This window comes from Nipponia nippon, unplaced genomic scaffold (assembly GCF_047370975.1).
Source record: "Nipponia nippon isolate SJK-2023a ecotype South Korea unplaced genomic scaffold, ASM4737097v1 scaffold_2, whole genome shotgun sequence".
Taxonomy (NCBI): Eukaryota; Metazoa; Chordata; class Aves; order Pelecaniformes; family Threskiornithidae; genus Nipponia; species Nipponia nippon.
The window spans coordinates 527,578-552,691 of NW_028262336.1; the positions used below are offsets into that span (position 1 = coordinate 527,578).

The 25,114-nt window shown below is 44.1% G+C and overlaps 1 protein-coding gene across 9 annotated transcripts in view; it reads right to left on the reverse strand.

The window, feature by feature from the left end:
* Positions 1-26: 26 nt before the first annotated feature.
* Positions 27-25,114, reverse strand: part of LOC104009597 (rap1 GTPase-activating protein 1) — a 48,898-nt gene continuing 23,810 nt past the window's right edge. For 3 of the 9 annotated variants that reach the window (XM_087756005.1, XM_087756004.1, XM_087756000.1), the window contains exons 11-24: positions 24,973-25,073; positions 24,199-24,328; positions 23,725-23,880; positions 20,940-21,011; positions 20,669-20,755; positions 19,874-20,008; positions 18,104-18,250; positions 16,776-16,879; positions 14,313-14,429; positions 9,391-9,517; positions 9,203-9,305; positions 3,538-3,623; positions 3,309-3,380; positions 27-848 (exon numbers count right to left, since the gene is read on the reverse strand). In XM_087756005.1, the coding sequence (XP_087612131.1) occupies positions 3,357-3,380; positions 3,538-3,623; positions 9,203-9,305; positions 9,391-9,517; positions 14,313-14,429; positions 16,776-16,879; positions 18,104-18,250; positions 19,874-20,008; positions 20,669-20,755; positions 20,940-21,011; positions 23,725-23,880; positions 24,199-24,328; positions 24,973-25,073 (1,389 nt within the window). In that variant the 3' untranslated portion in view covers positions 27-848; positions 3,309-3,356. Of the gene's footprint in view, positions 849-3,308; positions 3,381-3,537; positions 3,624-9,202; positions 9,306-9,390; positions 9,518-10,643; positions 11,557-14,312; positions 14,430-16,775; positions 16,880-18,103; positions 18,251-19,873; positions 20,009-20,668; positions 20,756-20,939; positions 21,012-23,724; positions 23,881-24,198; positions 24,329-24,972; positions 25,074-25,114 lie in introns of those variants that run through there. The other 6 variants (XM_087756001.1, XM_087756003.1, XM_087756002.1 and 3 more) reach the window with 6 other exon arrangements.

Here is a 25,114-nt window from a genome sequence, read left to right on the forward strand (position 1 = left end):
AGAAGCACAGGACAAGGTATTCACGCTTCCTTTTACTCTGCAGCACGGTGATTGGAGGGGACATGAGAGAGGAGAGTGGAAGAGAGAGGGACAATTCAAGCCCAAAGGAAAACCTGGGGAACCAATCAAGTATTTCAACAGGAGCCATCCCCCTGCGGGACAGTATTTTATACACCTTGCTGACTGACATTTGAGGAGGCCACCACACCCATGCATTCTCAAGCACCAACCCCAGACCTCGCAGGGGTTTTTAATTAATGCCAGTTTTACACTAATGTCTTTGGTGTGTTTTGCTTCCTTAAGGATGGCCTAACTGCTGCCTATCTAAAGGTGATTTGGATATGGCTAGGAGGGACTTCCCATCCTATAGTCTGCAGAGGGAAAGATATGCAAACAATAAAATTAAAACCAAAACACTTGATTTTTCAGTCTCATCTCCCATTATAGTAAGAAATTTCACACTGACATAGTTTGAACCTGGCGCTGAATTGGAATAACACACTCGAATTAATTTGATTTGTGTGAGGCTTGATTTCTCAATGATTCCTGGCTGTCTGACACATCGCTGAAGGAAGCAGAACTAGCAGCAGCTGGAATTCCGTTTTTTGTCTCTTTCTGAACTTTCAGGTAAAGCATATTCATGCTTGTTCACTTGAACAGCAAATCCTGGAACAAAGCGTCAGAAAAAAAATCTGTATCCTTCATGTTCTTACAGCTGTAAGTGTTGTGGGAGTATCGTTTGTTCCCCCATCCACAATTTTTCCTTCTTAGACCTCTTTCAGCTCTTCAGGAAATATCCTATCATTTGAGGACTCCTTCCTCCTTTCCACCAGTGCACCCAATCCAGCCTGGAATTTAAGGAAATCTTTGTGAGATATAAGAGGCTACATTCATTTAGGAGTTAGAACGACAGGGAAGTTATCAGGTATGTGGGTGCCATAGGTTTCTTTCGAGTCCCTTGAAGCCATGTTAAAGAAATTTTTTACCATTCCCCCCTCCCCCCCCCCGAAATTTGCTACTCTCCAATTTGTGCTATCTGTCTCAGAAATGGGTAAAATGGGAGCTAATGAACTCTGGTGGGAAGGTGGGGCGGATGCAAGGACCATCTTGAAATATCCTCATGGTGAAAGCCAGGGTCTCATGAAACTTTGTCTTTTGAACCATCTTGACTGAAAAAAAAACCAGCCTTTGTGACAGAACGTTGTTGATTTGGCAGATGGACCAAATGAGATGGATCTTACAGGCTGCTATGTATTTCCCAAAATGATCTTAATGGCCTTTAGACCTACTTGAAATCAGTGGAAATGAAATGCTCAGAGCCTTAGGTACTAAAATAGCACTTAAACACTACTGAGAGAAGGAAAATCCAAACTCAGGATTTTCCTTACATTGCTTACTGGCTGTGATAAGCACTAGTAAGTGGTTACAGCCTTTGCATTTGTATCCGTGAGTATGTATATTCTGACTGTATATCTACTTCAGCAAAGGTTGCCTGTTTGGGAGCAGAGCTTTGCGGAAGTTCTGCCTCTTGTTTGGGCAACCTTACTCCTGTGTTACAGAGACCTGATGGTAAGCCCAAGTCTTGGCAGACACTCTGGTGATTACCCCAGTAAACACTGGCTGGCAGCTATACTGTCATTCTCAGTGCTTCTCTTTGGGGTAGTGTGCATTTTCATAGAATCGTTAAGGTTGGAAAAGACCCTTAAGATCATCGAGTCCAACCGTTAACCCAGCACTGCCAAGTCCACCGCTAAACCATATCCTCAAGCACCACGTCTACCCGTCTTTTAAATACCTCCAGGGATGGGGACTCAGCCCCTGCCCTGGGCAGCCTGGGCCAGGGCCTGACAGCCCTTTCGGTGAAGAAGTTTTTCCTAATATCCAACCCAAACCTGCCCTGGCGCAGCTTGAGGCCGTTTCCTCTCATCGTATCACTTGTTACTGGGGAGAAGAGACCGACCCCCCCCGGCTCCAGCCTCCTGTCAGGCAGTTGCAGAGAGCGATGAGGGCTCCCCTCAGCCTCCTCCAGGCTGAGCCCCCCCAGCTCCCCCAGCCGCTCCTCCCCAGCCTTGTGCTCCAGCCCCTGCCCCAGCCTCGCTGCCCTGCTCTGGCCACGCTCCAGCCCCTCCATGGCCTTCTTGGGGTGAGGGGCCCAGCGCTGAGCACAGCACTCGAGGGGCGGCCTCACCAGTGCCCAGCACAGGGGCACTCTCACCTCCCTGGTCCTGCTGGCCACACTGTTCCTGATACAAACATTATCCTGATACTACACTTAAGTAGTCTCAGTGCTGAGTACCAGCTTCTTTACCTGGCTTCCCTTTCTGATCTTCTGTCTGTAAATGTCAGTGTGCTGCGCCCCAATGGCCACCACCGCATGGAGTTGAACTGTTTATCTGACTGCTCTGAATGCCACCGGGTGGCAGGGCAGCTAAAAGTTGAGCGTTACTGGAAAAAACATTGAGGATCTAAACTGTTTTGTCTTTTTACCAGGCACGGGGTTAGAGGCTAAGCAGTAATAAGAACGGCCAGCTGTTTAGGAATAGCTGCAAGAATTTTCTTCCATAAAGATGATACCTCTTCTACTTAGCTATATACCAAACTAGTTCCTGAGACCCTCACATCCACATTACTTTCAAGGTAGCTGTTTAGCTGTCAAGCCAGAGAAGATACTGGGCAGGGAAAGGCGCTTTGAGCCGAAAGAGATTCTCAGCGACTCAGGCAAAACTGGACTATGAACGCCAGGGAACAAACTTGGAGTTGTGTTCCCCTTTGCTCTATTACAGACCTCACCAGGAGATCCAGTCCCACTTCCCATGTCTGGAAAAGCTGTAAAGCTGGCATGGAGAAGGAGGTCCCACCAATGGTAGGCTGAAAGCACACAAGCAAGCGTAGAGATAGGCATAAAGTCACAAAGTGAGCAAAAGAAAGTGGTTCAGTAAAATAATGAAGCCATAGGAAGCAGAGGATAGGTGCAGAGAAAGCTAGGTGGCATCTGAGCAAAGGAAACCGAGCAATGAAACGAAAAAGAATAAAACTGAGCATAGATTATGGCACAGAGAGGTGTCTCAATGGGAAATGCTGTTCCTTGAGAGGGAGAAGGCAACCAAGAAAGGCAGAGCTTAGGAAGATTAAACAGGCCAGAGTCAGCTGGCCGTGGAAGAACATTTGGGGAAGAAGGTATAGGAGTAACTCTGTTGACTGGGAAGCCGTACAGTACTTGCTGCACCCTTTCAGCAAGGCCAGGGATGGCCCAGGGGCCTGCCTCCACCCTGAACCATTAGCCTGCGGAGCTGCTCCGTGCCCGTTACCTGTGCTCCTCACCCAGCGCGCACCGAGGCAGTCCTCCAGCGGTGACCTCACACGCAGCACAAAATGGAGGCCTGCAGAACAAGGCAGTTCTTTAACCTTTCCCTGCAAGCACTTTCTTATTGTCCTTTCAACCCTCAGCAAGCAAGGCCTCCTAAATTAAGTCTCTCTCTTTTCTCCCATCCTTATCTCTGTGCAAGTGAGAAGGAAACATTTTATTAAAGCACTTACTGGATTATGGTGCTGAGCATCTGCTTTGCTGCCTTTTCCTTTTCCAGTGGAGCCAGCAACACTGCTGGAAGGAAGCAACCTGCTTCCTAGAAGGGAACCAAGCACAGAACAATAAAGAAATAATCAAAAGGGTATCCCAGGAGCTGCACACATAGCTGGTTTTACCCCAAACTTTTCAGAGATCTGTGGCTCATCCACAGGTAAGAGTGAAAGGAACGTATCTACACCCAACTTGACTAATGTTACCTTGACCTACTTCTCATTCCAGCTTGAAACATGAGGAAAGTGACTACTTGGCTTTCATTTCATTCAAAAAAATCATTGGCCACTCGTTCCAGACTGTGTTTCAATGCCACAGCTGTTCTGGCTACAGCTTCTTGCCTAAAGCAGCTATGTCCATAGCTATCTAACGAGTACTGAAGGCATTCTCCAACTTTCACAAATGTTTCCGTCAGTCCCGTTTTCAATTTCTGCATACACAAAAAATAGTTTAAAAGAATACAGCGGGTTCCAGCAGGTGACAGCATCACGCAGTCAAGCTAAGAAATGCCATTACTGAACACATCCGTGCAACCCGAATGCCTCGTCCTTAAGAATACGCTTTGTGAAGCAGAGTCCAATTTTATGCTCTGACAGTGTTTCTCTTCCTCCTCCTCCCTCTGCCTCCTCCCTTACGATTCCCCCATCTGACCTCAGGGTTTGAGGAATTTGCCTATGTCATCACATATCAACACCATGGCAAAACCAGGGATGAAATACTTTGCAAAGTTCACAAACTTAAAACGTTCTGTTGCTTGCTGTAATCACCTTATATTCACCATACACATTTCACAAGAAATTAGTTTGACGTCTTTAACGTAACAGCCCGCCTTCTTACACCATTCTAATTTATTCTTAGGTGACCCTCCATCCTGTGCACTAAGGATGGTTTAAAGTCATTAAATATCTTAATTTCATAAATGGTACAGTTTCTGGGAGTTTATGCATAGCTGTATTGCAACAGTAAATCTGTATTCTAACTCTTTTCTTTGAATCAGAGGAAAATGGGAATTCCCGAGTTTGAATGAAAGAGTTGGTGTCAGTGTGGCATGCGCTCAGGGGGCAGCAGGAGCAGACAAATGACTTTGATGGCATACCTATCCCCCGTTCAATCAGGAAAGTTAAGGAAGCTGTAAAATTCAGCTAATGAGGGATTCCTGCAATAAGATGGTAAGCCAAGATGTTCTTCGCATGAACATTTTTTTCTTTTTGAACTATACATGATCATACCAATATTTTCTAGGGAACAGATGAGATGCAACTGTGTTTTAGCAGTTCTTTTAAGGTAGACTATCCCCTTTCCCAGTTTCATGACGTAATTGAAACCAAAACTGGTAAATCACTGCCATTTGTTGCTAAACTGTGCCTTTAAACAACATGAATTTCCAGTACCAGGGTTCTTCTCCATTTTGTATATATCCCAGCTCCAGAACTTTAATCCAGAACTTTAATCCAGAACTTTAACTCCAGAACTTTAACTCCAGAACTTTAACTCCAGAACTTTAATCATGATGTATGTTTGTAGGTAGTGACTAATAGACCGAGTAACTGAATAAAACCACATCTAAATCAACTATGCATATTAACTAACCTAGAAGTGTCTTAAATAAAGTGTCAGGGAGGGTTATAGCTGAATTTATATCCTGGCCTTGAGGTTAGGGGGAAAGTCACCTCTGCCTCATGGGATATGCACTGGCATATGAGACATGTTGGTGCTTTAAAGCCAACTCAGAAAAGAGCGGTTTGGGCAATGGCAGTTCTCTATGTCTTTATCTAGCTCTCGTAGCATAATGACCACAGACTGCTGCCATTTTCTTTTTTCTTTTTTGTGATTTTCTCAATCTGAATGGGCAATTGGAGAATCCAAGCACGTGTACACGGGTTAGGAATTCTAGAATCATTCAGCATAAGATCGAGACTTACAGTCGGCATCCAAAATGCCTTAGGTTCCTTCATAAAAAATCAGTTCAGTCTGATTTTACACAGTACATTAACTGTGGCTGAGCGGTTATTGTATAGCTCACTAAAGGGCAAAACTAAAACACCTGGATGCCTCTCTGTGTCCCAAGGTGTTTTCTTTGCTTTCAGTTTAGCGTAACTCTGGCATTTCTTCAGTTTATTGTGCTTGGTTACGGATAATTACGGTTCTTCCCTGTTGCATAGATTAAACCAAATTATCAATGTTCATTTAAATGTAATTTTGTCTAGGAATATTAACATGGATCGCCACACTTGATCTTTTGGTAGTTAGTCTTCTGTCAGGACTGGCTGCAGTACATAAATAGAAAACTTTTTAGTATTTGCAAAAAATCAAAATAAATATATAATCCCTTTTTTTTTTTTTCCTAATTTTTTTAGCACAACAAATTGCTCTTAATCCTATCTTCTTCTAGCTCAAGAACTGTCAGAATTTCTGGAAAATAAAATTTCAAAAACTTTGACATTCCTAAGGGCAAGATTTCACTTTGTGCTTAGAAAATGCAGGCTCAGCTCTGCTACCTCACGTACCTCAAACACACACGTAACCTTTTGTTTCCTTCCTCTCTGCCCCTTCATCCATTACCACAAACACATTCTGAATGGTGTGGATGGCGACATCAAGCTTTCTTACTGCAGCCAGCAATGGCACTCAGGACTACATCTCTACGGCCTCCTGATTAGGCGAGCTGATTTCACCTCGTCAGAAACGTATCCGCTGCGTTTCTCTCTTTTAAACCATGGCTCTCCTGGAATAAGTCCGAAGTCCATATACAAACCTGTATGTTTGTTGGTGTACCTTTAAATACCTTTTTTTTTTTTTTTTTTTAAATCTCTGCACTGAAGATCTAAGAGTAGATATGGTACAGCAAAAAATCACCGCTCCTGCAGGCTGCGGCTCTCTTACCATGCCCAGGGTACTGAGAAACCACAGTGAAAGTTGTGCAGGATCAGTATCAGATCACTGCCACTGACAACGGAGCGTATAAGACCTAAAACTTACGTTGAACTTTACATCACATTCTCTGTAATGATTATTCTCAGTGATGTATATTAACGATGTATATATCTGTGGGACAATAAGGAGTCAGCAGACAGGGAAACTATCCAGGAAGAGCAGCAGAGGCCACTGGAAAGCATCCCTGCTTCCAATATCCATAGCAAAAGGGGAACAACTAGGCTGAATAACCTAGCACTCTTCTACTAGCGAGTATATTGAGTCAGCAGCTTTTCCCCAAGGTGGCAAGCTGGGAGCTCAGAGTGAGCTGGGCCTGTACGAGCAACCTAGCACTTGGATCTGGATCTGAACTTCTATAGCTCAGCTACAGCTCTAGGACCCAGTGGGATTTTCTGGCAAGAAAAAGAATGCAGAAAGGAAAATGTTGCACAAGCGAGTAAAGGGGTAAAAGGAGAGAGAACCCAAGCCAATATAATAAAAGTTTATAGTGGATCACTTCCACTGGGCTTTACATGACGGAGGTAGATGGGAGTGATAAGTGGATTTGTGGAAAGATCACAGTTGGATTAAACCACGGGCCGTGGCAGGGGAGGCAACAGCACTGTTAAAAACAGCACTGCGTTGTGTCTGCGCCTGGGAGCGCTCTCGGATAAGCGGAGGGCAAGAGGAACTGCAGTTACCCGCAAGGTCAAAAGCAACGTGAAATCTTTTACTTGATGACAACAGACAATTTCTGACACTCAAGCAAAACAAACTCCTTTGCAGTTACACTACTTCTCTGCTCCCATTAGTATTTCTCATCACAAGTAAACACAAGCTGTTCGTTCACTTTTGACAGAGAACCATCTCTCCCACCTGCTTGGTCTCAGTGCAATGCCACAAAAGGCAACAGGGGTGAATAAAGCTCAAATATTTGCGACAGGAGCTGTGACCTGCTCAGGATGATCCCAGACCTGTGGAAATGGTAGCCTGGACAATGCCATGGTGATACAGTGAAAACCCTCACACCACCAGGCACAAAGCAGCTATTGCTTTTACGGTGGCATTTCCAGATCCCTTCAAAAAGAGACAATTTCATGGTGTTGGGCCTCCTGGCCTTACGGTATTTATTTACCGCTCTTGCTCTGAGCTGATGACACTGAACTCTTTCTTCCTAGCCTTCAACACAAGGATCTACAGAAGCGCATTCCCAGCTTCTGCCTCTTAATAGCAGCTCCTCAGCTGTCTTCTGCTGTGAAGGCTCCTGACATGCTGCTTTTTCGTATCACCACCTTTAACACCTTCATGTCTCTTCCTCACAACAGGCAGGCTCTGTATATAAGCACCCCACTTCCTAATTATAGTATACGGCATGGCTCTCTTCTTCCTCTGCACAATCAGTAACTCCACTTGTTTTTCCTGTTCTTCCAGAGTTTCAATACAAGCCCCTTGGGTTCTCTTGTGCCTTTAAGTATACAAGCCCTCACGCTGTGAGTTGTTCTGGAGAAGCGGAGAAATCTTACCGACCACCTCACAGAACAGAGGTCTCTGCAGAACATCTCACAGCATCACATCCTCGTTGCTGTTGCTAAGATACAGGCAATTTGAAGCAGGGATCTGATGGCCACTCTTGATATCTCAGAGGCTGCTGCAGAGATTGAGAGACCTAACTCTGTCTTCAAAGTAAATTGGCTCCGCTTTCTGACCCTTGACATCTTTTTCAACAATCCCTTTTCACACAATTCCTATCAAGATTTCACTGTTCCTTCCAACCAACTCTCTCTCTTGCCATCCACGTAATCCCTAGTATCCTACCATCGCAACCGGCTCCTGTTCCAGAATCTTTTAGCAACAAACATTAAGTTTTGCCTTGCACAGTTCCTAATGACATCCCAACCTCAAAAGCTTCGTCTTTTCAATCATATTTTCCCCAAATCTTACCCAGTTCCTTCCGCCTCGTTCTCAAAAACAGACTGAAACCGATTTAAATTTTCCAGAATTTTAGCTTTAGGCTGATACTCAACAAGAAATGCTTCAATATAAACCAGTTCATTTTAACAAAGTGAAACACAACTGCAAACAGGGCCTGAGATCAGGGCAGCTGATACAACCTCGACAACAGATACTGCAGCAGTCCTGCCTGCTATGGGACTACTACAGAGAACTTACAACGACTATAATCATCTCTGCACTGCGAATGGATCCAAGCTGACTTAAATCAACTACTTCACCTTTAATCAAGTACTACGCTGAGCCCAGCCTTGGCAGTCAAAAAGCGCAGCGCAGGTTAGCTACCTGATTACCCACCTTCTCAGGAGCGTGCTGTTTCCTTCAGGAAGCACTGTTTCTGTAATTCCCATATCCAAACTATATCTAGTTTATAAAGGGGCACTGCATTCAGAAAAGCAACCATTGAGATACGTGCTCTCCACAGAAACCCGTTAATTCTTTGCAGTCTACTGTAACTCCTTCTGCAGTGAGTACAGCACTGTTTATTCATGCTGCCGAAACGCACTTCCCCTTCCCATTCTCTCCCCATTACAGTTTGCATGCTAGTTTCTCTCCCCACTTCTCTGAGCCTATCATCACCTGTGCTTCTCAAATCTTAAGTAAAGCTATACAAAAGATTTTGCCAAATGAACGCGGCTCAACCTGACGTATGCTTCTGGAAGCATAAGCAGAGGATTTTTTCTGGTTTTCTTTCTTTTTTACCTGGTGAGCTGGAAGTACTGGGTGTGCAGTCACTGTCATCCAGCCACATACTCTGAACCATTGAATCCTGTTTTGGAGGGCCCTCAAGAGAGCACATCAGCTCCTGGAGAGGGCAAAGAAGACGTGTTTTAATAATGCACTTGGTAAAACCAGGGAGGTAGCCTGTTTGTTAGAGATCATACACCCACCCTGTCATTCTCCTCTTCCTCGGATGTTTCATTTTCCCTCAAACCACTACAACAACTGCTTACACTGGATGAAGAACGTGAGAATGGCTGCATCACGCAGTATCCTGAAGTCTGACTCCTGAGCATTCTGTGAAATGCAAGCATTCAACATCATCATGCTTATTGTTGCGCTTTTTGTGACACAGCTTTATTATACAGCAGTCAGAAACAGTAAGAAGAAATTATTCATCCACAGCTAGTTTTTCCACCTAGGAACAGAATTCAGGCGAACTGGCTTGCATTCCTTAATTTCTGGTTGCCGCTTCATTTAGTAGAAACACCGCTTCTTGTTTCCATTCCGGATAACTGTACGAAAGGACAAGACTAACTGAATTTTTAAGTCACAGACCTAAGTGTCTTAAAGCAGAGTGAGCCAAACCACCTGCCTTTAAGCACTGGTTACCTCTAGACATTCATTAAAATCAACAGATGCCTTCATTTTGGAGATCAGAGATTTTAGGATCCTAAATACAACATGGCGAGGTGTTAAACTGGGTATAAAGGGAAGGCACCACCCAGCCTAGGCCAGCCATTCCCACAGCCGCTCTCAGCCTACCATGTTGCGTCTCAGGTGAAATTCCAGACAGTACAAGGGGGCTATAAAAGCACTTTTTTTCATGTCATAGAGCTTATAAACTGTCACTGCTGTGTTTCTGGACAGTTCTAACGGGAGGAGTCAGGAAAGCACACAGACATTAACCAGTATTATAGAATGGTTAACTAAGAAAGCTTAAGGAAGCAATGGGGAGGTGGAAACAAATTACTTGAGATCTGCATTATTTTAGGATGTCTCAGTGCCAAACCATTAGGATCAAGTGCCAAGCTCTTGCACAGACAGGTCAGACCCCTCCTCCTGCTTACAGATAGGAACATACCTAGGTCAGGATGCCCAGCCTGGTGATTTTACACGTGCCCAGTTGCCAGTAGACTGGCTCCGGTAGGTTCAGCCCACTAGACTTGTAGCTCCCAGAGTCATTACAAAGGGAACATTCAAAGCAAACTGCATAGGAACACTTGACCACCACTCTCTCAAATGTCATGGACACCGAGGCAGCCTGGTGCATGTTTCATTTCTGTCAAGAAAGACCCTTAAGGTTAGCTTCTCCCAGCTCAGAATTTTGGATCCGCTGCTTGCAGTCATCTAGGAGAAAGAGCAGTCCATGAGGCTGATGTGCTTACGTGGTGGAAGGTGCACTGTGCATGTAAGCCTAACATTTATGGTGAAATACTCACTGCCTGCACAAGAGACCAGCCAATAAGAGAGAGATGAAGTGCTTAAAAATGTTAAGAAACCCAAAAAAGCTAAGAGAGGCAAGAAAGATAAGACACCTTTAACATACTAAATATATTTATTCCTTCAGAAACACTGCAAAATGTGGCCAGTCTTGACCTACAAGCAGTAATGAAACCTAAAGTCCCAGGCATATTACATGCCAGCATGCAACAGGGAGAACAGTAATGGTAGGGCCAATATAGGCCAAAGATATTTCCTCAGGAGATTAGGAAATATATTTTAGAGGAAGCGAAGGCCAACATGCTTCTCCCTTGGCAGAGCAAATCAAATAACACGAATTTAAGTGAGCTGGGACCTAGATTTCCACAAAGTATCTCCTTCTCAGCATCCTTCCTCAGCAGGTTTCTCCATCCTCATTCTCTGCACTGCACTTCCTGACCTATGTCATCCAAAGGCACTAGAGACAGAGGTGGAAACATGTTCTTCTGCTCTCGCCTTCTGCAGGCCAAGCTGTTCTCTTCTCGCTCATCTGAGGGGAGGGGAAGAGAAGGGGAGGCACTCAAGGTGGCCTCCTTCCCCCATCATTAGTAGAGGCTGGTTCAGTGGCTGCCGACTGGGCAATGGGAAGGGCACAGAGCCAAAATGCTCCAATAGGAGCTATCTGTCCATCTCCCTTTCCCAGGATTCCTGCTCCAGGAACTGCCAGCGGAGCGTTACTTGGTGCCACTTGGTCTCTCCACAGTCCTTGAGGTCCTCTAAGTAAGTTCATGCTCCTCTTAGCCAGGGCTCTCATTTCACCCCAAAAGTCTTGCCAGTATCTTCTGTGAGGTAACCAATGACTGAGTAGCAGCCGGTCCACTCCTGATTGGCTTGATGTCCCCACTCAGATGTGTCTGAGGAGGGAAAACACACACACAAAACACCCATGTACTTTTCCTAGGATTTGGACATAGACAGTACAGTTCTTGGTTTTTCAGATGCAACCCAGAAAGCCATCTGATCCTGAGGAGTTTCGCTACCTGGTTACTTAGGCTGGGTTCATTCCTTTGAGTCTGTCCCTTAGGAAGAAGGATTATTTGGAAGGCTACCTGGACAGTGGAACAGAAAAACTAAGGACAATTGTCCCTGTATGTGGGAGAGAAGACACTGTTAGCCCAAGCGAACAATGAGGTTTCATGGATTGCAGGCTGATCACTGCAGAAGGGCATGTTGGAAATCAGCATGCGAGGAGAGAAAGTGCTGGTTTGTCTCTACTGTAAAAGAACTCATCTATTATTTATGTGTTCCCTTTGCATTTATTTCCAGGTTGGTTTTAGTGGAACAGAGATGAAGAGTTTGATCATTCAAGTCTGGAATCTGAAACGATTATTTAGGACCAGCAGCAACATGCTGGACATTTTTGCAATAGAGAAATTTCCTGTGACGCTACTCCCCGGAGAGAACCAGGAGTGGATCGATGAGATACTACCAGGGATAACATTTTTAATACGGGCTGCGTAAATTACTCTAGAACCAGCTGGAACTCTTTTTGCATTAGTAATATGCCTATATCATGATCCTGATTTGTGGTTCCACGATTAATAAACAATAAATAGACTATTTCAGTAGAACTTCAGTAGAACTGTCTTCTGAGACAGCCTGTTAGAATTACACTCCTAGCCTGTTCCTGCAATACTGTGCTAATGCGGTCTTGGTGAAAGTGGTGTGCTTTACATGGTGGAATTGCATATCCTTGATTCCCTGTCCCAGATATGATGCAGAAGGTGTGACTGCATGCGGGCTGGTCCCGAACTCTGAAGTCGCAACTCTAACTCCAGCTAATCACCAACTGTGCAAAACTCCATGCTACATCCCACCTTGTAAACAAACTGTCCAGGAATGGGCTAAACCACCACAACTGTGAAGAGACTTTTTCTGGTGATCGTACAAGTGGTTTTGAGTCCATGACTGGAAAAAGATGCATAGAGAGAACCCTGGGGACAGAAGTAGACAGACTGCCAAATCATACAGGTCATGCCTCATGTGCACAAACAATATTCATGCATGAAATCCCATGCTATGTTTGCTCTCTGAAAGCATGTGATATCAATTTGAAACAGCCATTGCAGCTGGCTCACCTCCGCAGCTGATTAATGGAGAATGGGGGTTGGGAAGTGGGGAAGCCCGCAATCAAAGGCAGAAATCAGGAACAGATATCAAGAAAGCTTCACCATTTTTTTTTCCAGGACATGCACACATTCTACAGTAGGGTAACCAGGACTAGCCGAGCTATGAGATGTCTTCTTACTAGGCAGAATTCTTGCTGATTTTGCAAGGTTACTTCAGCTACCTAATCCGAGCAAGAGTCCTTCACATGTGCCTAGCCAGGAACTTCTAGTTCACTAACAAGGTCCCAGGCAGGATGAGGAAGGGGAGGTGGAATGATGTGGTCATACTGGAAGACGGGAGTTGCTGACCAGTCGGTGGTTCCCTGTCCTGCATTCTCTCTTGTCCTTGGCTGCCAGAGCTAGCATCTTAAAACGGTCTTCATCTCCTAGCTGTGCTCCCATCCTCCTCCCCACCAATACTTTGGACAGTCCTGCAGAATACAATTTGGTAGCTGAACTACTGCAGATAGTCACCAGCCTGTAATTCTTAGGGAGCACTGGGTCTAGTTGGAAGGAAGGCCCTTCCTTGTCAGACTTGGCACCTGGAGCAACTACAACCATAGAGGCCTCGCTCTGGGGCACCTCCTGAAATTTTCTTAGAGTAGCCCCAGTCCTGAGAAAGGGACAGGCCCTACTACAAAGCACTCAGTGCCCTTTCCGCCACAGGTCTCATCCAAGTTCTCATGAACGAAACCAGGTGTGGCAAGCTGTTCCAGAAAGTCAGCTGCAGTCTTGGAGTCAGAGACAGGCTGCTCTGGAGTCTTGGAAATGTACGTGGGTGGTTTCCGTGAAGCCCTGAAGTACCCTAGACAGGATCACATCCCAGCATAATACAGCTTAGCAACAGCAAAGCTGCACTACCAGGAAAGTGCATTTTTCCAGTTTGTGACCACCAGAAACTGGAGAACTATTTTGCAGGCTACTGCCTGAAGCGTTTTGCAGGAGAACGCTGGGTGTGGTATGGCGTGCTTTAGCAATGAAACATAGGTGCAACACACGAGACCCTGCTGTAACACTTTGGGAGGACTGACGACAGGCTAGTTCACGCTGGTTGGGAGCAGCAGCATGAATCCTGCTCAAAGGGGCAGGATTTGAGTATAACCCAACATCCCAACATACCCTTGTCCAAGCTTCTCCATGAAGCTCCAAAATCACTCCAGAGCAAACTACAGAGGAAACATATAGATGAGTAAGCATGGATAATTGGACAGCTAGGGCTTTGTGTATCCTGTTGGATGCAAGCTAACATTACAGTAAAGATATAGCCAAAATCACCTTTAAGTGGTCCAACCGTTCTTCACTGGCTGTTTAAGAAAGCTGAGTTCCTTACTTACATGCTCTGAATGACTGTGCCACGGCCAGACATCTAACTTTTAAGATGCTGCAGTGCCTGATGTGGACAATCTCAGAAAAGCCTCCAACAGAGCAAGACATGCACCACGCTTAAGCCAATACCAGCCGCAGTGAGCGTCTTTCAAATATTAAAATTATTTTCAACTCACTTGCTTTTCCTGCTGGGGAACTCTGGGGAGCTGGGACTGGATGATCCATCAGACTTCAGGTCAAAGAAAGTTCCTGGACTGTCCAGCACCTTCTGTATCCTCTCTGCAGTGTCTCTGCTGGGACAAAAGAGAAACCAGCTGTACCCCAGGGCCAGAGCTAACCACTATCTATTCTAACACATCCTTACAAGCCACAATGCAAAGCTGGATCTCTGGTATAGACATGAAAGGGAAGCAAATGCAGTTGTGTCGAAAAAAGCACCCTCCTTAGATGTGACCTGTTGAGGGCAATATATTAGAAATGGCCAACTTTAAGCTCCTTTTGAATTGATATAAAAGCCTGAAGTAATTTCAGTATTCTCCCTGAGTTCTTCAACTTTTCCTTCTACTCTCCCCATTTCATTCGTCATAAGAAGCTTTAGGATTGATTAGAGAGCTTATATATTTATTGCGTAAAGAAAAAGGATTCAGCAAATTCCCCTGTTTCAGGATGGTTACAACAGTTGTACTGCTACTAGTATTTGTCAAGGTACTTCTGAAGAAAGCTGTCTGTGTGAGTAACTGAAAAGTGGGTTACGTTTAATTAAGGATTGGAAAACTCAGGGTTTTGTTGGGTTTTTTTTTTTTGTGGCTTCAGTGATGGAGTTCACAAAGTTCCTCCTCTGCTCTCTTGGTCAGTTGATTCTACCTGTACCCCTCACATCACAGTTCCTCATGCCCTCGCTTGGGCTGATACAACTGTTTGTGAGACTGGAAGTTATCCTGACAAAGAACGATCCTGAAACTAAACCGACCCTGAAACTTCCGACACATGAACAAGCGGGATGGGCTGGGTCAGCTCTCTCATCAAAGCCTGCATATCATTAAACTACACCTTCAGGATGAAGTCACACGTGACGTGTTGAGCTCACTGCTGCCAGAGAGAGCCCGCTCCAGCCTCCTCCGCTCTTGCTGAGTGTACTTTCCACCAGTCCTGGGACCCATCAGACTTCTCTGTGAGCCAGGTCATGGCAGAACCTGGCAGACAATTAACCCAACGAAAGAAAGTGGATACTTCTTCTGTTAGATTAACGGGCTGAATCAGTTCCACGAAGGGTCCGCTAAGCATCTGAGCCATCGCAAGGAATGGGACAGGACTGGGTAGTTGAAGGAGACACCGGGAGAGGGAAAGTACGATACCTGCTTTTCAGTAGCAATGAACTGTTAGAACAGACCAGTTGCTAGTGAAACCGTACCTTCAAGAATCACCCCAAAAGTCTTTCACAAAACACAAGACAAGGCTCACTCTTCCTCATATCTAAGATGACAAATAAGCAAAAGGAAAGCTAAATAAATGCAATAGCTTACCAATTCCCTCCTAGCACAGAGCAGAAAAAAAAAGAAATTCAGGGTTTTCCCTTGTTGTAGAAAACTTTTACAGATCTTTTAAGGGGATGGTGAAGGATGTTGTACACAAAGTAATGGATTGAGGGCCACGGCTGCATAAGGTACAAAACAATCTAAAGTAGCGAGGAGCTGTGGCTACTGTGTTGGCTTAGACTGTTAGGGGGAAGCTGTCTCAGAAGATTTTATTTTTCTCAAAGAAAGTTCTATATTTTTATTCAGATTAGGTCATAGGCACCTCATTAAGGAAAGGTCCAAGAGAATAACTGGAAAGAAGGGAAAATGTAGTAATTCTTCCTGTTGTGAAATCACTGGTTTCCACATTAAAGATGGCTTTTCCCCTTTTACACTGAGTCTTTAACCTGTTCCCTGGAATTCTTGCAACTGGGAAAACTGTATATTACATGCAAAGCACTCATGTGACTTTCGAGACTCTGTATAATCTTACAAATTTATTGATTTAACTAAATAATCTCTCGTGACCAGTAGACAACTTTCGAATGGTTATAATTCCATCAAATATGCCAAATCACTCCTTAAACCTGTGTGTTACCCCTGAATTATTTCTCAGACCATCTAACTTAAATGCTAGTCATTTTGACGTAAAGCTTTCTTTAAAAAAAAAAACTTTAAGATATCAGAAGTTCTGTCTATTTGAACTTTTAAACATGAAAACAAACAAACAAACAAGGAAGAAAGCACCCAATTCCCCCTTCCCAAGTAAAAGCTTTTCATCTGACTCTTATCTCAAAGTGGCGAACACAGAACAGGAGAACCGAGTCGTGGATCATACTGCACAACGTTTAAGAGCGATCTTACCATGTTCCTCCACCCACCTCCTCCCTCCTTCCTCAAATATCGATTCTCCCTATTTCCAAATGTCCTTTTTTATTTTGTTTCTGTCACTTGTCCGTTTCTCCATTAGCTGATAATCAGGCTTTTCTTCCCATTCCAACCACTTCCATTTCAGTTCTCATTCCTGTTGATTTCCTTCCTGTCCTTACATGTGCCTTTCTATCTCCCTTTCCTCACCTCCTCCTGTTTTTTTCTCTCTTTGTCTCATCTTCCCACGGCTCATACCTCTTTTCCTCCTGTATGTTCTCAATGCCAATGGCACTACTCCGTCGCCCATGGAAGCGGCTGGCTCGAGTACGTGATGGGCTCCTACCAGGCAAGGCAAAAGACTAGAAAAAAGGAAAGTGTGACAGAAAGGAGGGAGGGGAACAAGACAGGAAAAACGGGAGAACTGGAAGCACGGGAGAGGGAGTTTGCGATGTGGATCCAGATCCTCTCCTTTACTCTGCAATACAATAGCGTGGCCCAGCTCCACCGATGCAAGGAGGAGCACTTTCTGTCAGTGAGAAAGAGAAGCTAGGGCTTACAAAGGTGGCACGAGAAAGAGACAGAGAGATAGAAACAAAGGCAAAACAAGATACACAGCCAGCATACGGAGAAAGCAGCTCAGGAAGGGAGGTATCCCCATATGATGAGAGGAGAGGCAGAATCAGAAAGGCAGAGAAAACAAGAAGTTAAAGGAGAGAAGGAGGCAGCAAACTCAAGTCTGTGACTTTGTTGCGCTGACATAAAGAATGCGTACAACGGAGTAAACTGTCACCAAGAAATTTCTACGCTGAAAGGCACCTTCTCGGCTTACTCAGAGACGTTTTTCTGTACTTTGCCTGTATTGACATCACTAGTGGAGAGACCACAATCAGCTGGATGCACTTTGGCCAAGGTAACCATATTTCCAGTATCAGAAACTTGGATCCTTTTCTGGAAAAATCCATTTGTCATGGATTTATTATGCTCACACTGATCACGTATGTTTAGTATCCCTATCAAATAAGAAAGGCTTTAATAGTGACTAGAAACATTCACTCTTTTTTTCTCACCCCAAACTTTAATTCTGCTCTTTGTTCTCAACATGCAGGGTCTATTTACAGCAAAACAGCACACCTTCGATAAATATTGTGCACCTGTTTATATTACAGAAAAGAATCTGATTGGTGAAATGGAAGAAAACGGAACAGATCTAGTGTCCTTATGCTCTCAGCTCTTGCCGTATGACAACACAGCACCATCCTGGTCAAACCACAGTGCATGCATTTTTTTAAGGTATGGCAGCGTACAAGATCTAATCCAGGATAGCAGAGATTGATGCAGACGGGGAGAAGAAAGCCAAACGTGATTCTACATCAGCCATCTATCTCCGCTCTAGTTTACAGATGAACGGGGGCACAAACTAGACTGCAACACATGCTGTCACCACTTGTGAAATGGGATGATTCAACAAAAAGAGATTCACAGAAGGACAAGAGGACAAACTAATAGGGGAAGAGAAATAAAATGTATGGGTGGGTCACAAAGGTAGGCCAGGTTTCTTCTTACAGCCCACCCAAATACCTTACCGCAGCAATGGCCTTAGGGCCCTCGGCGACACTCTGGCTGAGGGCAAGGCCAGCTGTAGCTGGGCGGCTGGGCAGGGTGGCTGGCTGCTGCTTTCTCATGGATATCCCCATGGTATCCAGGCTCTGGCTGCGGCCTCGGATCACCCGCTGACAGAAGGGAGGCAGGGAAACAGACAAACACAGATACACATATAGACATGCACACGGTAGGGCAGCACAAAAAGCACCACAGATTGGGTGGAAAGTTGTGACAGACCAACACCAGAACCACAGAAATCCTAACTCCTAGGAGGCAGCATCTTAGATATTACCCATTTTTAGTCCTAGCCATTTCATGGAGCTCCCTGCCAGGGAAAAACTCTTCCTCAATTATATTCTCTACTTTCCTCCCCTTGTCCTGTTGCAGTAAATAGAGATTCCCTACCAGTATCCCAGCATACTGGATAAGACAGCATAATCTGGAACAGTCCTACCCAGTACAGGCTACAAAACACGAAATCAAACTCCTGTTCAAGACTGTAAAGTTCAGTCTCGCATGAATTTGAGTGCTGGTTCCAAGGGGAAAGCAGCCATATCAAAATCTGCAGCATTTGAAAAAGCCTTTTTCTGAGTTTACTCAGCCTTTTCCAGCCTTTTACAAAGGTCATCTGTGTACACGACGTGCAAATCACAGCATCTGCTAGAAGTCAGGAAAGGACATTTTGGGATAACTAGTGTAAGAGATGGATGGGTATGAAATTCCTGGTGAGCAGCAAAGGCGGGGTAGACTGATTGTACGTAAAAATACACCTCACCAAAGCATCCCAGCTCTGACCAAAGCTACGCATATAGCTACGAAACCTATGTGTGAATGGGTTAGTTTCATAGCCCTTAACAACTCTAACCAGCCCATCATACAGAGCAGGTGGAGATCATCTGAAGAAATGCTATTTATAATATGCCTCTCTGTCCAGACAGATAACTTATAATACAAAAGAATGGGTGAGGCACTTCCCACAGAAGTGGGAAAGGGGAAGTAGATAGGAAAGTGATATAAGATTCTCTCTATATAATCAATTCAAAACTCAGTTTGCCTGTTTGTACAAAAACTTTGCTTTCTCATATTATCTTGATCACTTTTGAAAGTAAGTTCTGTCACCTGATCCTGGTATATTAAAAAAAAAAAAAAAAACAAAAGAAAATATTGTCATCTACACTGAACAAAGGTAAATTAACTCTGGCTTTTAGAGGGTAAGTAAAGCATCACAGTTTTTCTAGACAGTACACTCACAGATATGTTAGAAACTCTCTTGCAGTGGCTTTTGCAACTCTTTCGGTTATAATGAAAATGAATTGGAAGAGATCTGCTGTAGGAACTGAAAGCTGCTTGCTACTAGTTATTAAAATTCCTCTTGCAAACACTCTCTCCTTTTTCTGTAAGTCATGGAGTGAAACCCTATCTGACACCAGCATGAAGCCTAAAGAGTTTGCCTTCTCAGGGACAGTATGGAACTCTACCCTAGACCACACTGTAGCTCTGTAGAAAGGAGAATAGGAAGGGGAAAAATGCCTTTTCTTGAGAGAGATGGTAAAGCACAGTTGAAGATGCTCTAAAGAAAGGCTGCTGGAGGGAAAGCCTTTTTTTCTGTCTCACCCTAAGCACAGCTGAGTCAGGGTGAGGTCAATACTCAGCTTAGTCAGCAGGGTCAATACTCCTTGGAGGAGTAGTTTCTCAAGGAGCTTGAGAAAAGCGTGAGCAACTGGGTAAGGAATCAATCCACTGTGGCTCACCTTGAAATTCTCGAGGAAGCCCCCGCTGCCGTTCTCTATCTTGTCATCCTCCCCTATGGGCAATCCCATCATACTGCGGCTGCGCAGCTGCAGCTCCTCAAAAAGGCTCTCCAAGAGGGCACTCCGGGTCCTTTCCTGCATCAACATTGGGAATGAAGACACAGCTATTATCGGGAGTGGAGGGAATTTAATTTTTTCCCCCCTCTTTTTGCAATGTTTCACATCCTTCTCAAAGAAAAAAAAAAAAAAAAAGAAAATTAATTTAAACAGTATGAAGTGTTTCAACTGTATAGTTACGGAATATATTACAGTAATACCCAGCCCTTTTAAATGCTTTCTAAAGCAAGTCATAAAGGACGTCAGTACTTTTTTACAGGTGATGAAACAGAGGCATGGATTGAGGGCAGTTTTTCCTAGATCAGGCAAGCAGCAGAGTCTGGAACAGAATTTTGGTACCTTGAACCAAAATCAGTGATATCAGTACGCATCCCGTAGCACAATACTGAGTTTCAGCTAATGCAGAATTTCCTCCAGCAAAATGTATGCATCGTATCCCCATTCTTACTTGAGGATTATTAGATCTTTGCATTAGAACGTATGTGTTCATATTCTATCACGCCTGCTGTGAAATACAAAGGAAGCATCACATAGCTCAGTATAATCACATTTTATCTTCCCTTTTTAAGCAACACAAAATTAGAAGCAGAAGAAAGTAAAAAATAATACTGTATTTTCTTAATCTGGCAGTAATATAGTTTTATAATTTTTAATGGAAGGAACAGGTAATAGACCCACCTCTAATTTAGCAAATTTCTCCGCTCGATAGCAGCTGTACTCAGCATTGATGAGCTTGACCAGGAGGAATTCACGAAACTCTGCACTCTACAAGACAAGATGAAGACTAGACTAGAGATGAAAACAGTAATAAAAACATCACATGAGAAAAGCTCTGCCTTACCACTCTTTAGACCTCCAAAGTCATCTAGCCAGACTGACAATACTGACGCAGACACAAGGGTATGTACCGTATCCCCCTGCCATCTAACACTGGACCAGAGAAACAAACCTTTCTAAATATGGCTGGATTTGGCAGAGGGGGTCCAAAGAAGGGGACATCATCTCGGGCTGTGACTGAAACCTGAAACAATATAAGGGGAAAAAAATAAGTCTCATAACACAAGTGAGACTATCAAAGCCTTCAAACTATTATGGTACATGTGATCCTTCCTGAATCATTTACATATCCAAAAGAGATCTAATATGCTGTCCCGTGCACCCATCTGTTTCTGTACTCAGTGAAAAGAGGTGCCGATTGATCTCCCCGAAATTCAGTCAGCTAGATGTCCACACAGTAAGAGCAACAAAAACCAACTGAACAGATTGCTTTTGTAAAAAATATTTTTAATAAATATTTTTAATAATAACCAATGTATTTAAAACAACAAAATAAGGTGCTTCTACTCAGCCTGCAAGATTTACCTCCACTAGAAGAACCTTTGTCAATATGGTTGTACTGACCTGTCTTTTTGAACGAGAATCCTCCGTGGAGATACACTGCACACTGAGGAGAGCACCTCAGTGACACCACCTCTCCAAGCCACATGTGGTAAGCATACAAAAGCACTTTCCCAGTAAGAGATAAAGAAATCCATGCTTTTTTTTTTTTTTTTTAAACATGCTCCTACCTGCCATACCAATGCCAAAAAAAGTAACTGTAACGCAGTCCAGTTTTTACACACTGTCGCTTGGCTCTTCACAGCACTTACCTATGATTACATGCAGCTATCTTACCAGATACATACAGCATTTAAGAATATTTCACAGTTATCTTTTTCATCATGTCTGAGATGGAACAATACCATTATTTGCCATTTCACACAACAGGGAACAATGTCAGAACAACTTAACAGCAACTGCCTCAAAATAACGCTCCAGTGTAAATGTCACTGAGAGGCATGAGCTCAATGAGAGGAAGAAGGAAAGGGGCCCTCCATTTCATTCAGGTTTCTCAGATTGTAGGCCAGCTCCCCTAATTGCAAGGCCTCCCTCTCCCTCCCAACAGATATCTACCACTTAAAATCCTGCTTTGCCTTTTTAGTTTTCTGATTGCAAAAATTGATCCAAAGAAATAAATTCCCTTAATATTCCAAATTAACCACTAGGCACTAAAGCTTAAGTAAATGGAACAACGAATGGAAAAAAAAAAATCTTCCCAAACTGCAGTCTCTTAGGTACTAGAATGCTCTCAAGGCAGAATAAGTTAAAATCTCTTTGGCAAAGCCTTTACAGAAAACTCTGCATTGGCTCTAGGATCCTGACTGGTACTATTTCTTCTTTATGAAATGATACAGGCAACCTTATTACACTGACAAAAACAATGCCACTGCAGGCAGGCAAAGATGAAAACAATAGTAGGAAGAGACAAGACAAATAGCAAGCTTCCCCAGCTCTTTCTCTTGTCATTAAAAAAAGTCCAGTGAATTTCTGTGCCCTACAAAACAGAAAAGCGAGAGGAAAACTGGAACCCCACGCCCCTGATCAACATGAGGCTATCGTGTCACTACAGACCTGGCTGCCCATAGCATAGGGAACAGTGGAAAGTGGTTGTTCCACCCCGAGGCACCCTCTTTGGTGGGAGAGGAGATGGGGATCCTGTCCTAATTTTGATATTCTTGGTGTTCTTGTAGACCTCCAAGGCATAAGGACTCATCATCACCAAATCAGAATTCCTACATAATATGAGACATGGCACTTTGATTAAAATGTTTCTACAATGGAAAATCCATCACAGAATGCAAGCTTCTATATATTTTCTGCTCTCTCAGCAGGACTGAAAGTTGAACATTAAGTTATATAGGCATCCATAGAGAATCGCGTGACAGAGAAAGAGCTGCGTCCAAAGGCTGCAGATAGGGAATTCGTGTTCTAGCAGGGCTTCTTTCAACTGGAGGGCCCTAACAGGTAGCACTTCGCTGCCAGATGGGCATCAGTCCTGGGATCCCCCAAAGCAGATGTAGCTGGTTTGGATTCCATAGATTAGGCCAACCACCTGTACCTGACCTGCAGCCTCAGGCAGCGCAAGCTCTCAGCGCTGTGCTCTGCAGCGTGAGCAATGCAGACATGGCTGTCAGTCAGGCGAATGAATTTTACCTGACTTCTACAATGCAAGCAAGACAAATCCCAAAATGGCATCACTTGCTTGTCGTGCTTTTGGATGTAAACAAAGACTTTTTATCTGAATTCGTCCTGCTTCAATTCCCAGCCTTTAAGCTTCAGAAATTCATCAGCTACTTCGAAAAACATAGAAGCACATTCTAGTTTCCCGTGTAGGTACTCAACAAATTGATCAAATTATTCTTTAACCTTCTATTTGCTAGGTAGAGGCAGTAAGCAGTCCTGGACCACTTTGAGTAAAACACTCGTGTTCCAGAATTTTAATCATTCTCAGCCTCCCCTCCTAGCCCTGTCCAGCTTATCAATATCTTGATGAAATCTGAATACTCAACAAACATGAACACAGATTGCTGAAAAGTAGCAATCACACCAAACAGAGAGGACTCCGCAAACCTACAGAATAGAGAACAACATAGCAGGACGGAGACTCCTGGTCAGAGATCGAAGAGCGGGTGAAGAGGAAGGAGAGCTGGTGGCAGCTACTGGATTTCTAGGTTTACTGGTAATAGATCTAATTATTGCCTTTCACTGAAAACATTGATCAAGTTTACTAACGGAGCAAGCAAAGCTGTTAGGATGACAGCTGGCTGAACCTGTACCTCTCCCAAAGGCTTGGTTTCCACTTCAGGGATCAATATCAGTAAATCAGTACAGGGGAATCTATTGGCTCTGTTTACCTTGTAGAGCGTGTCCCCAGCGGTGCCATGAGTGAGCTGGACTACCACATAGGCGTGTAGGAAATTAGAAGCAATCATATCAGGGACAAAAGGCGTGCTTTCATCCTGGAAGATGATGGCTACAATGTCGTTCCCAATGTGACGCTTCCGCTGAAGCTGGAGAGGAAAAAAAAATAATAACGCAAGAAGGCAGGTGAAAAAGAGTAGAACAGTATGATGAGGCCTCAAACACCAGTCTGTCTAGCATCTCCAACCCATCTGTCCAACCAAACCCCTCATCACTACTTTCACCATTATAGAATCATAGAATCGTCAAGGTTGGAAAAGACCCTTAAGATCATCGAGTCCAACCGTTACTCCAGCCATAACTCCCAACGTTACCCAATTAGGCATTCTCCCCTCTAATTAGCCTTTTATCAAATACGCCTCCCCTCTTAGCCACACTGTTGGATTCCTTAGTTCTCCTTCCAATACCTGCTGGGAATCTCCCTCTGTGAAGGGCAGCTTTGTAGACACATGAAACATGATCTCCTTGCCCCGGAAATTTGTATAGACTGACTCAGTGCCTGTTTGACCTCGAGTGACATCCAAGCCTCCCCGGAACCTGAGCAAATCCATACCACGCCATCAGTCAGGCAGGACAGAGACGAGAAAGCGGAAAGAAGAAAGAAGATATCAGTAACAGTAGCTTGGTACACCGATATTATCAAAGGTGATTTTTAAGAAATTAGTGATAGTGGGACACGAAATCTTCCCAAAACAAACACACTGACTGAAGCTGCACGATGTTTCTGCTGATGAGCATACTTGCTTGCTAAAAGCTATGAAGCTAAAAAACAGGGATCCTGAAAGGAACTACTTTCTTTGGCATTCTTCTGAGAAAAACACAATCCATATTTTAGAACTAGAGAAAGGACAGGCTGCCCCACAGAGAGAGACTAAAACAATACTGACCCCTACCATTGTGAAACAAACTTACGTTCCCACAGTCAAATAAAATTATTCTTTACTGATACTGTGTGTCAGATTGAGATACCAGGAGACCTTTAAATGAAAATACCAGCAGAGACCTAAGCTCCAGCTGGTTCCCAGGCAGGATGGTTGACAAAAGCATTCTGGGCTTCTCCACCTGCACTGGGATTCAGAGGACACAGCACTTTTCTGAAAGGAGGGCTCTAAGAGTTGCAGCCTCTGAACCTGCGGTGTTCCCTAACTCCATCTGGCTTTCCAACAGCGCTGGGTACTCACCCACGGAAATCCTGCAGCTGAATCTTGTCACCAAGGAAATCCAGGAACTCCAGGAAACCCAGACTCTCCTCTGTGTTACTGAAGACTTCTTCTTCGGTCGTCTTCAAAAGGAAAGGAGAAGTCATAAGGAGCACAAGCAATA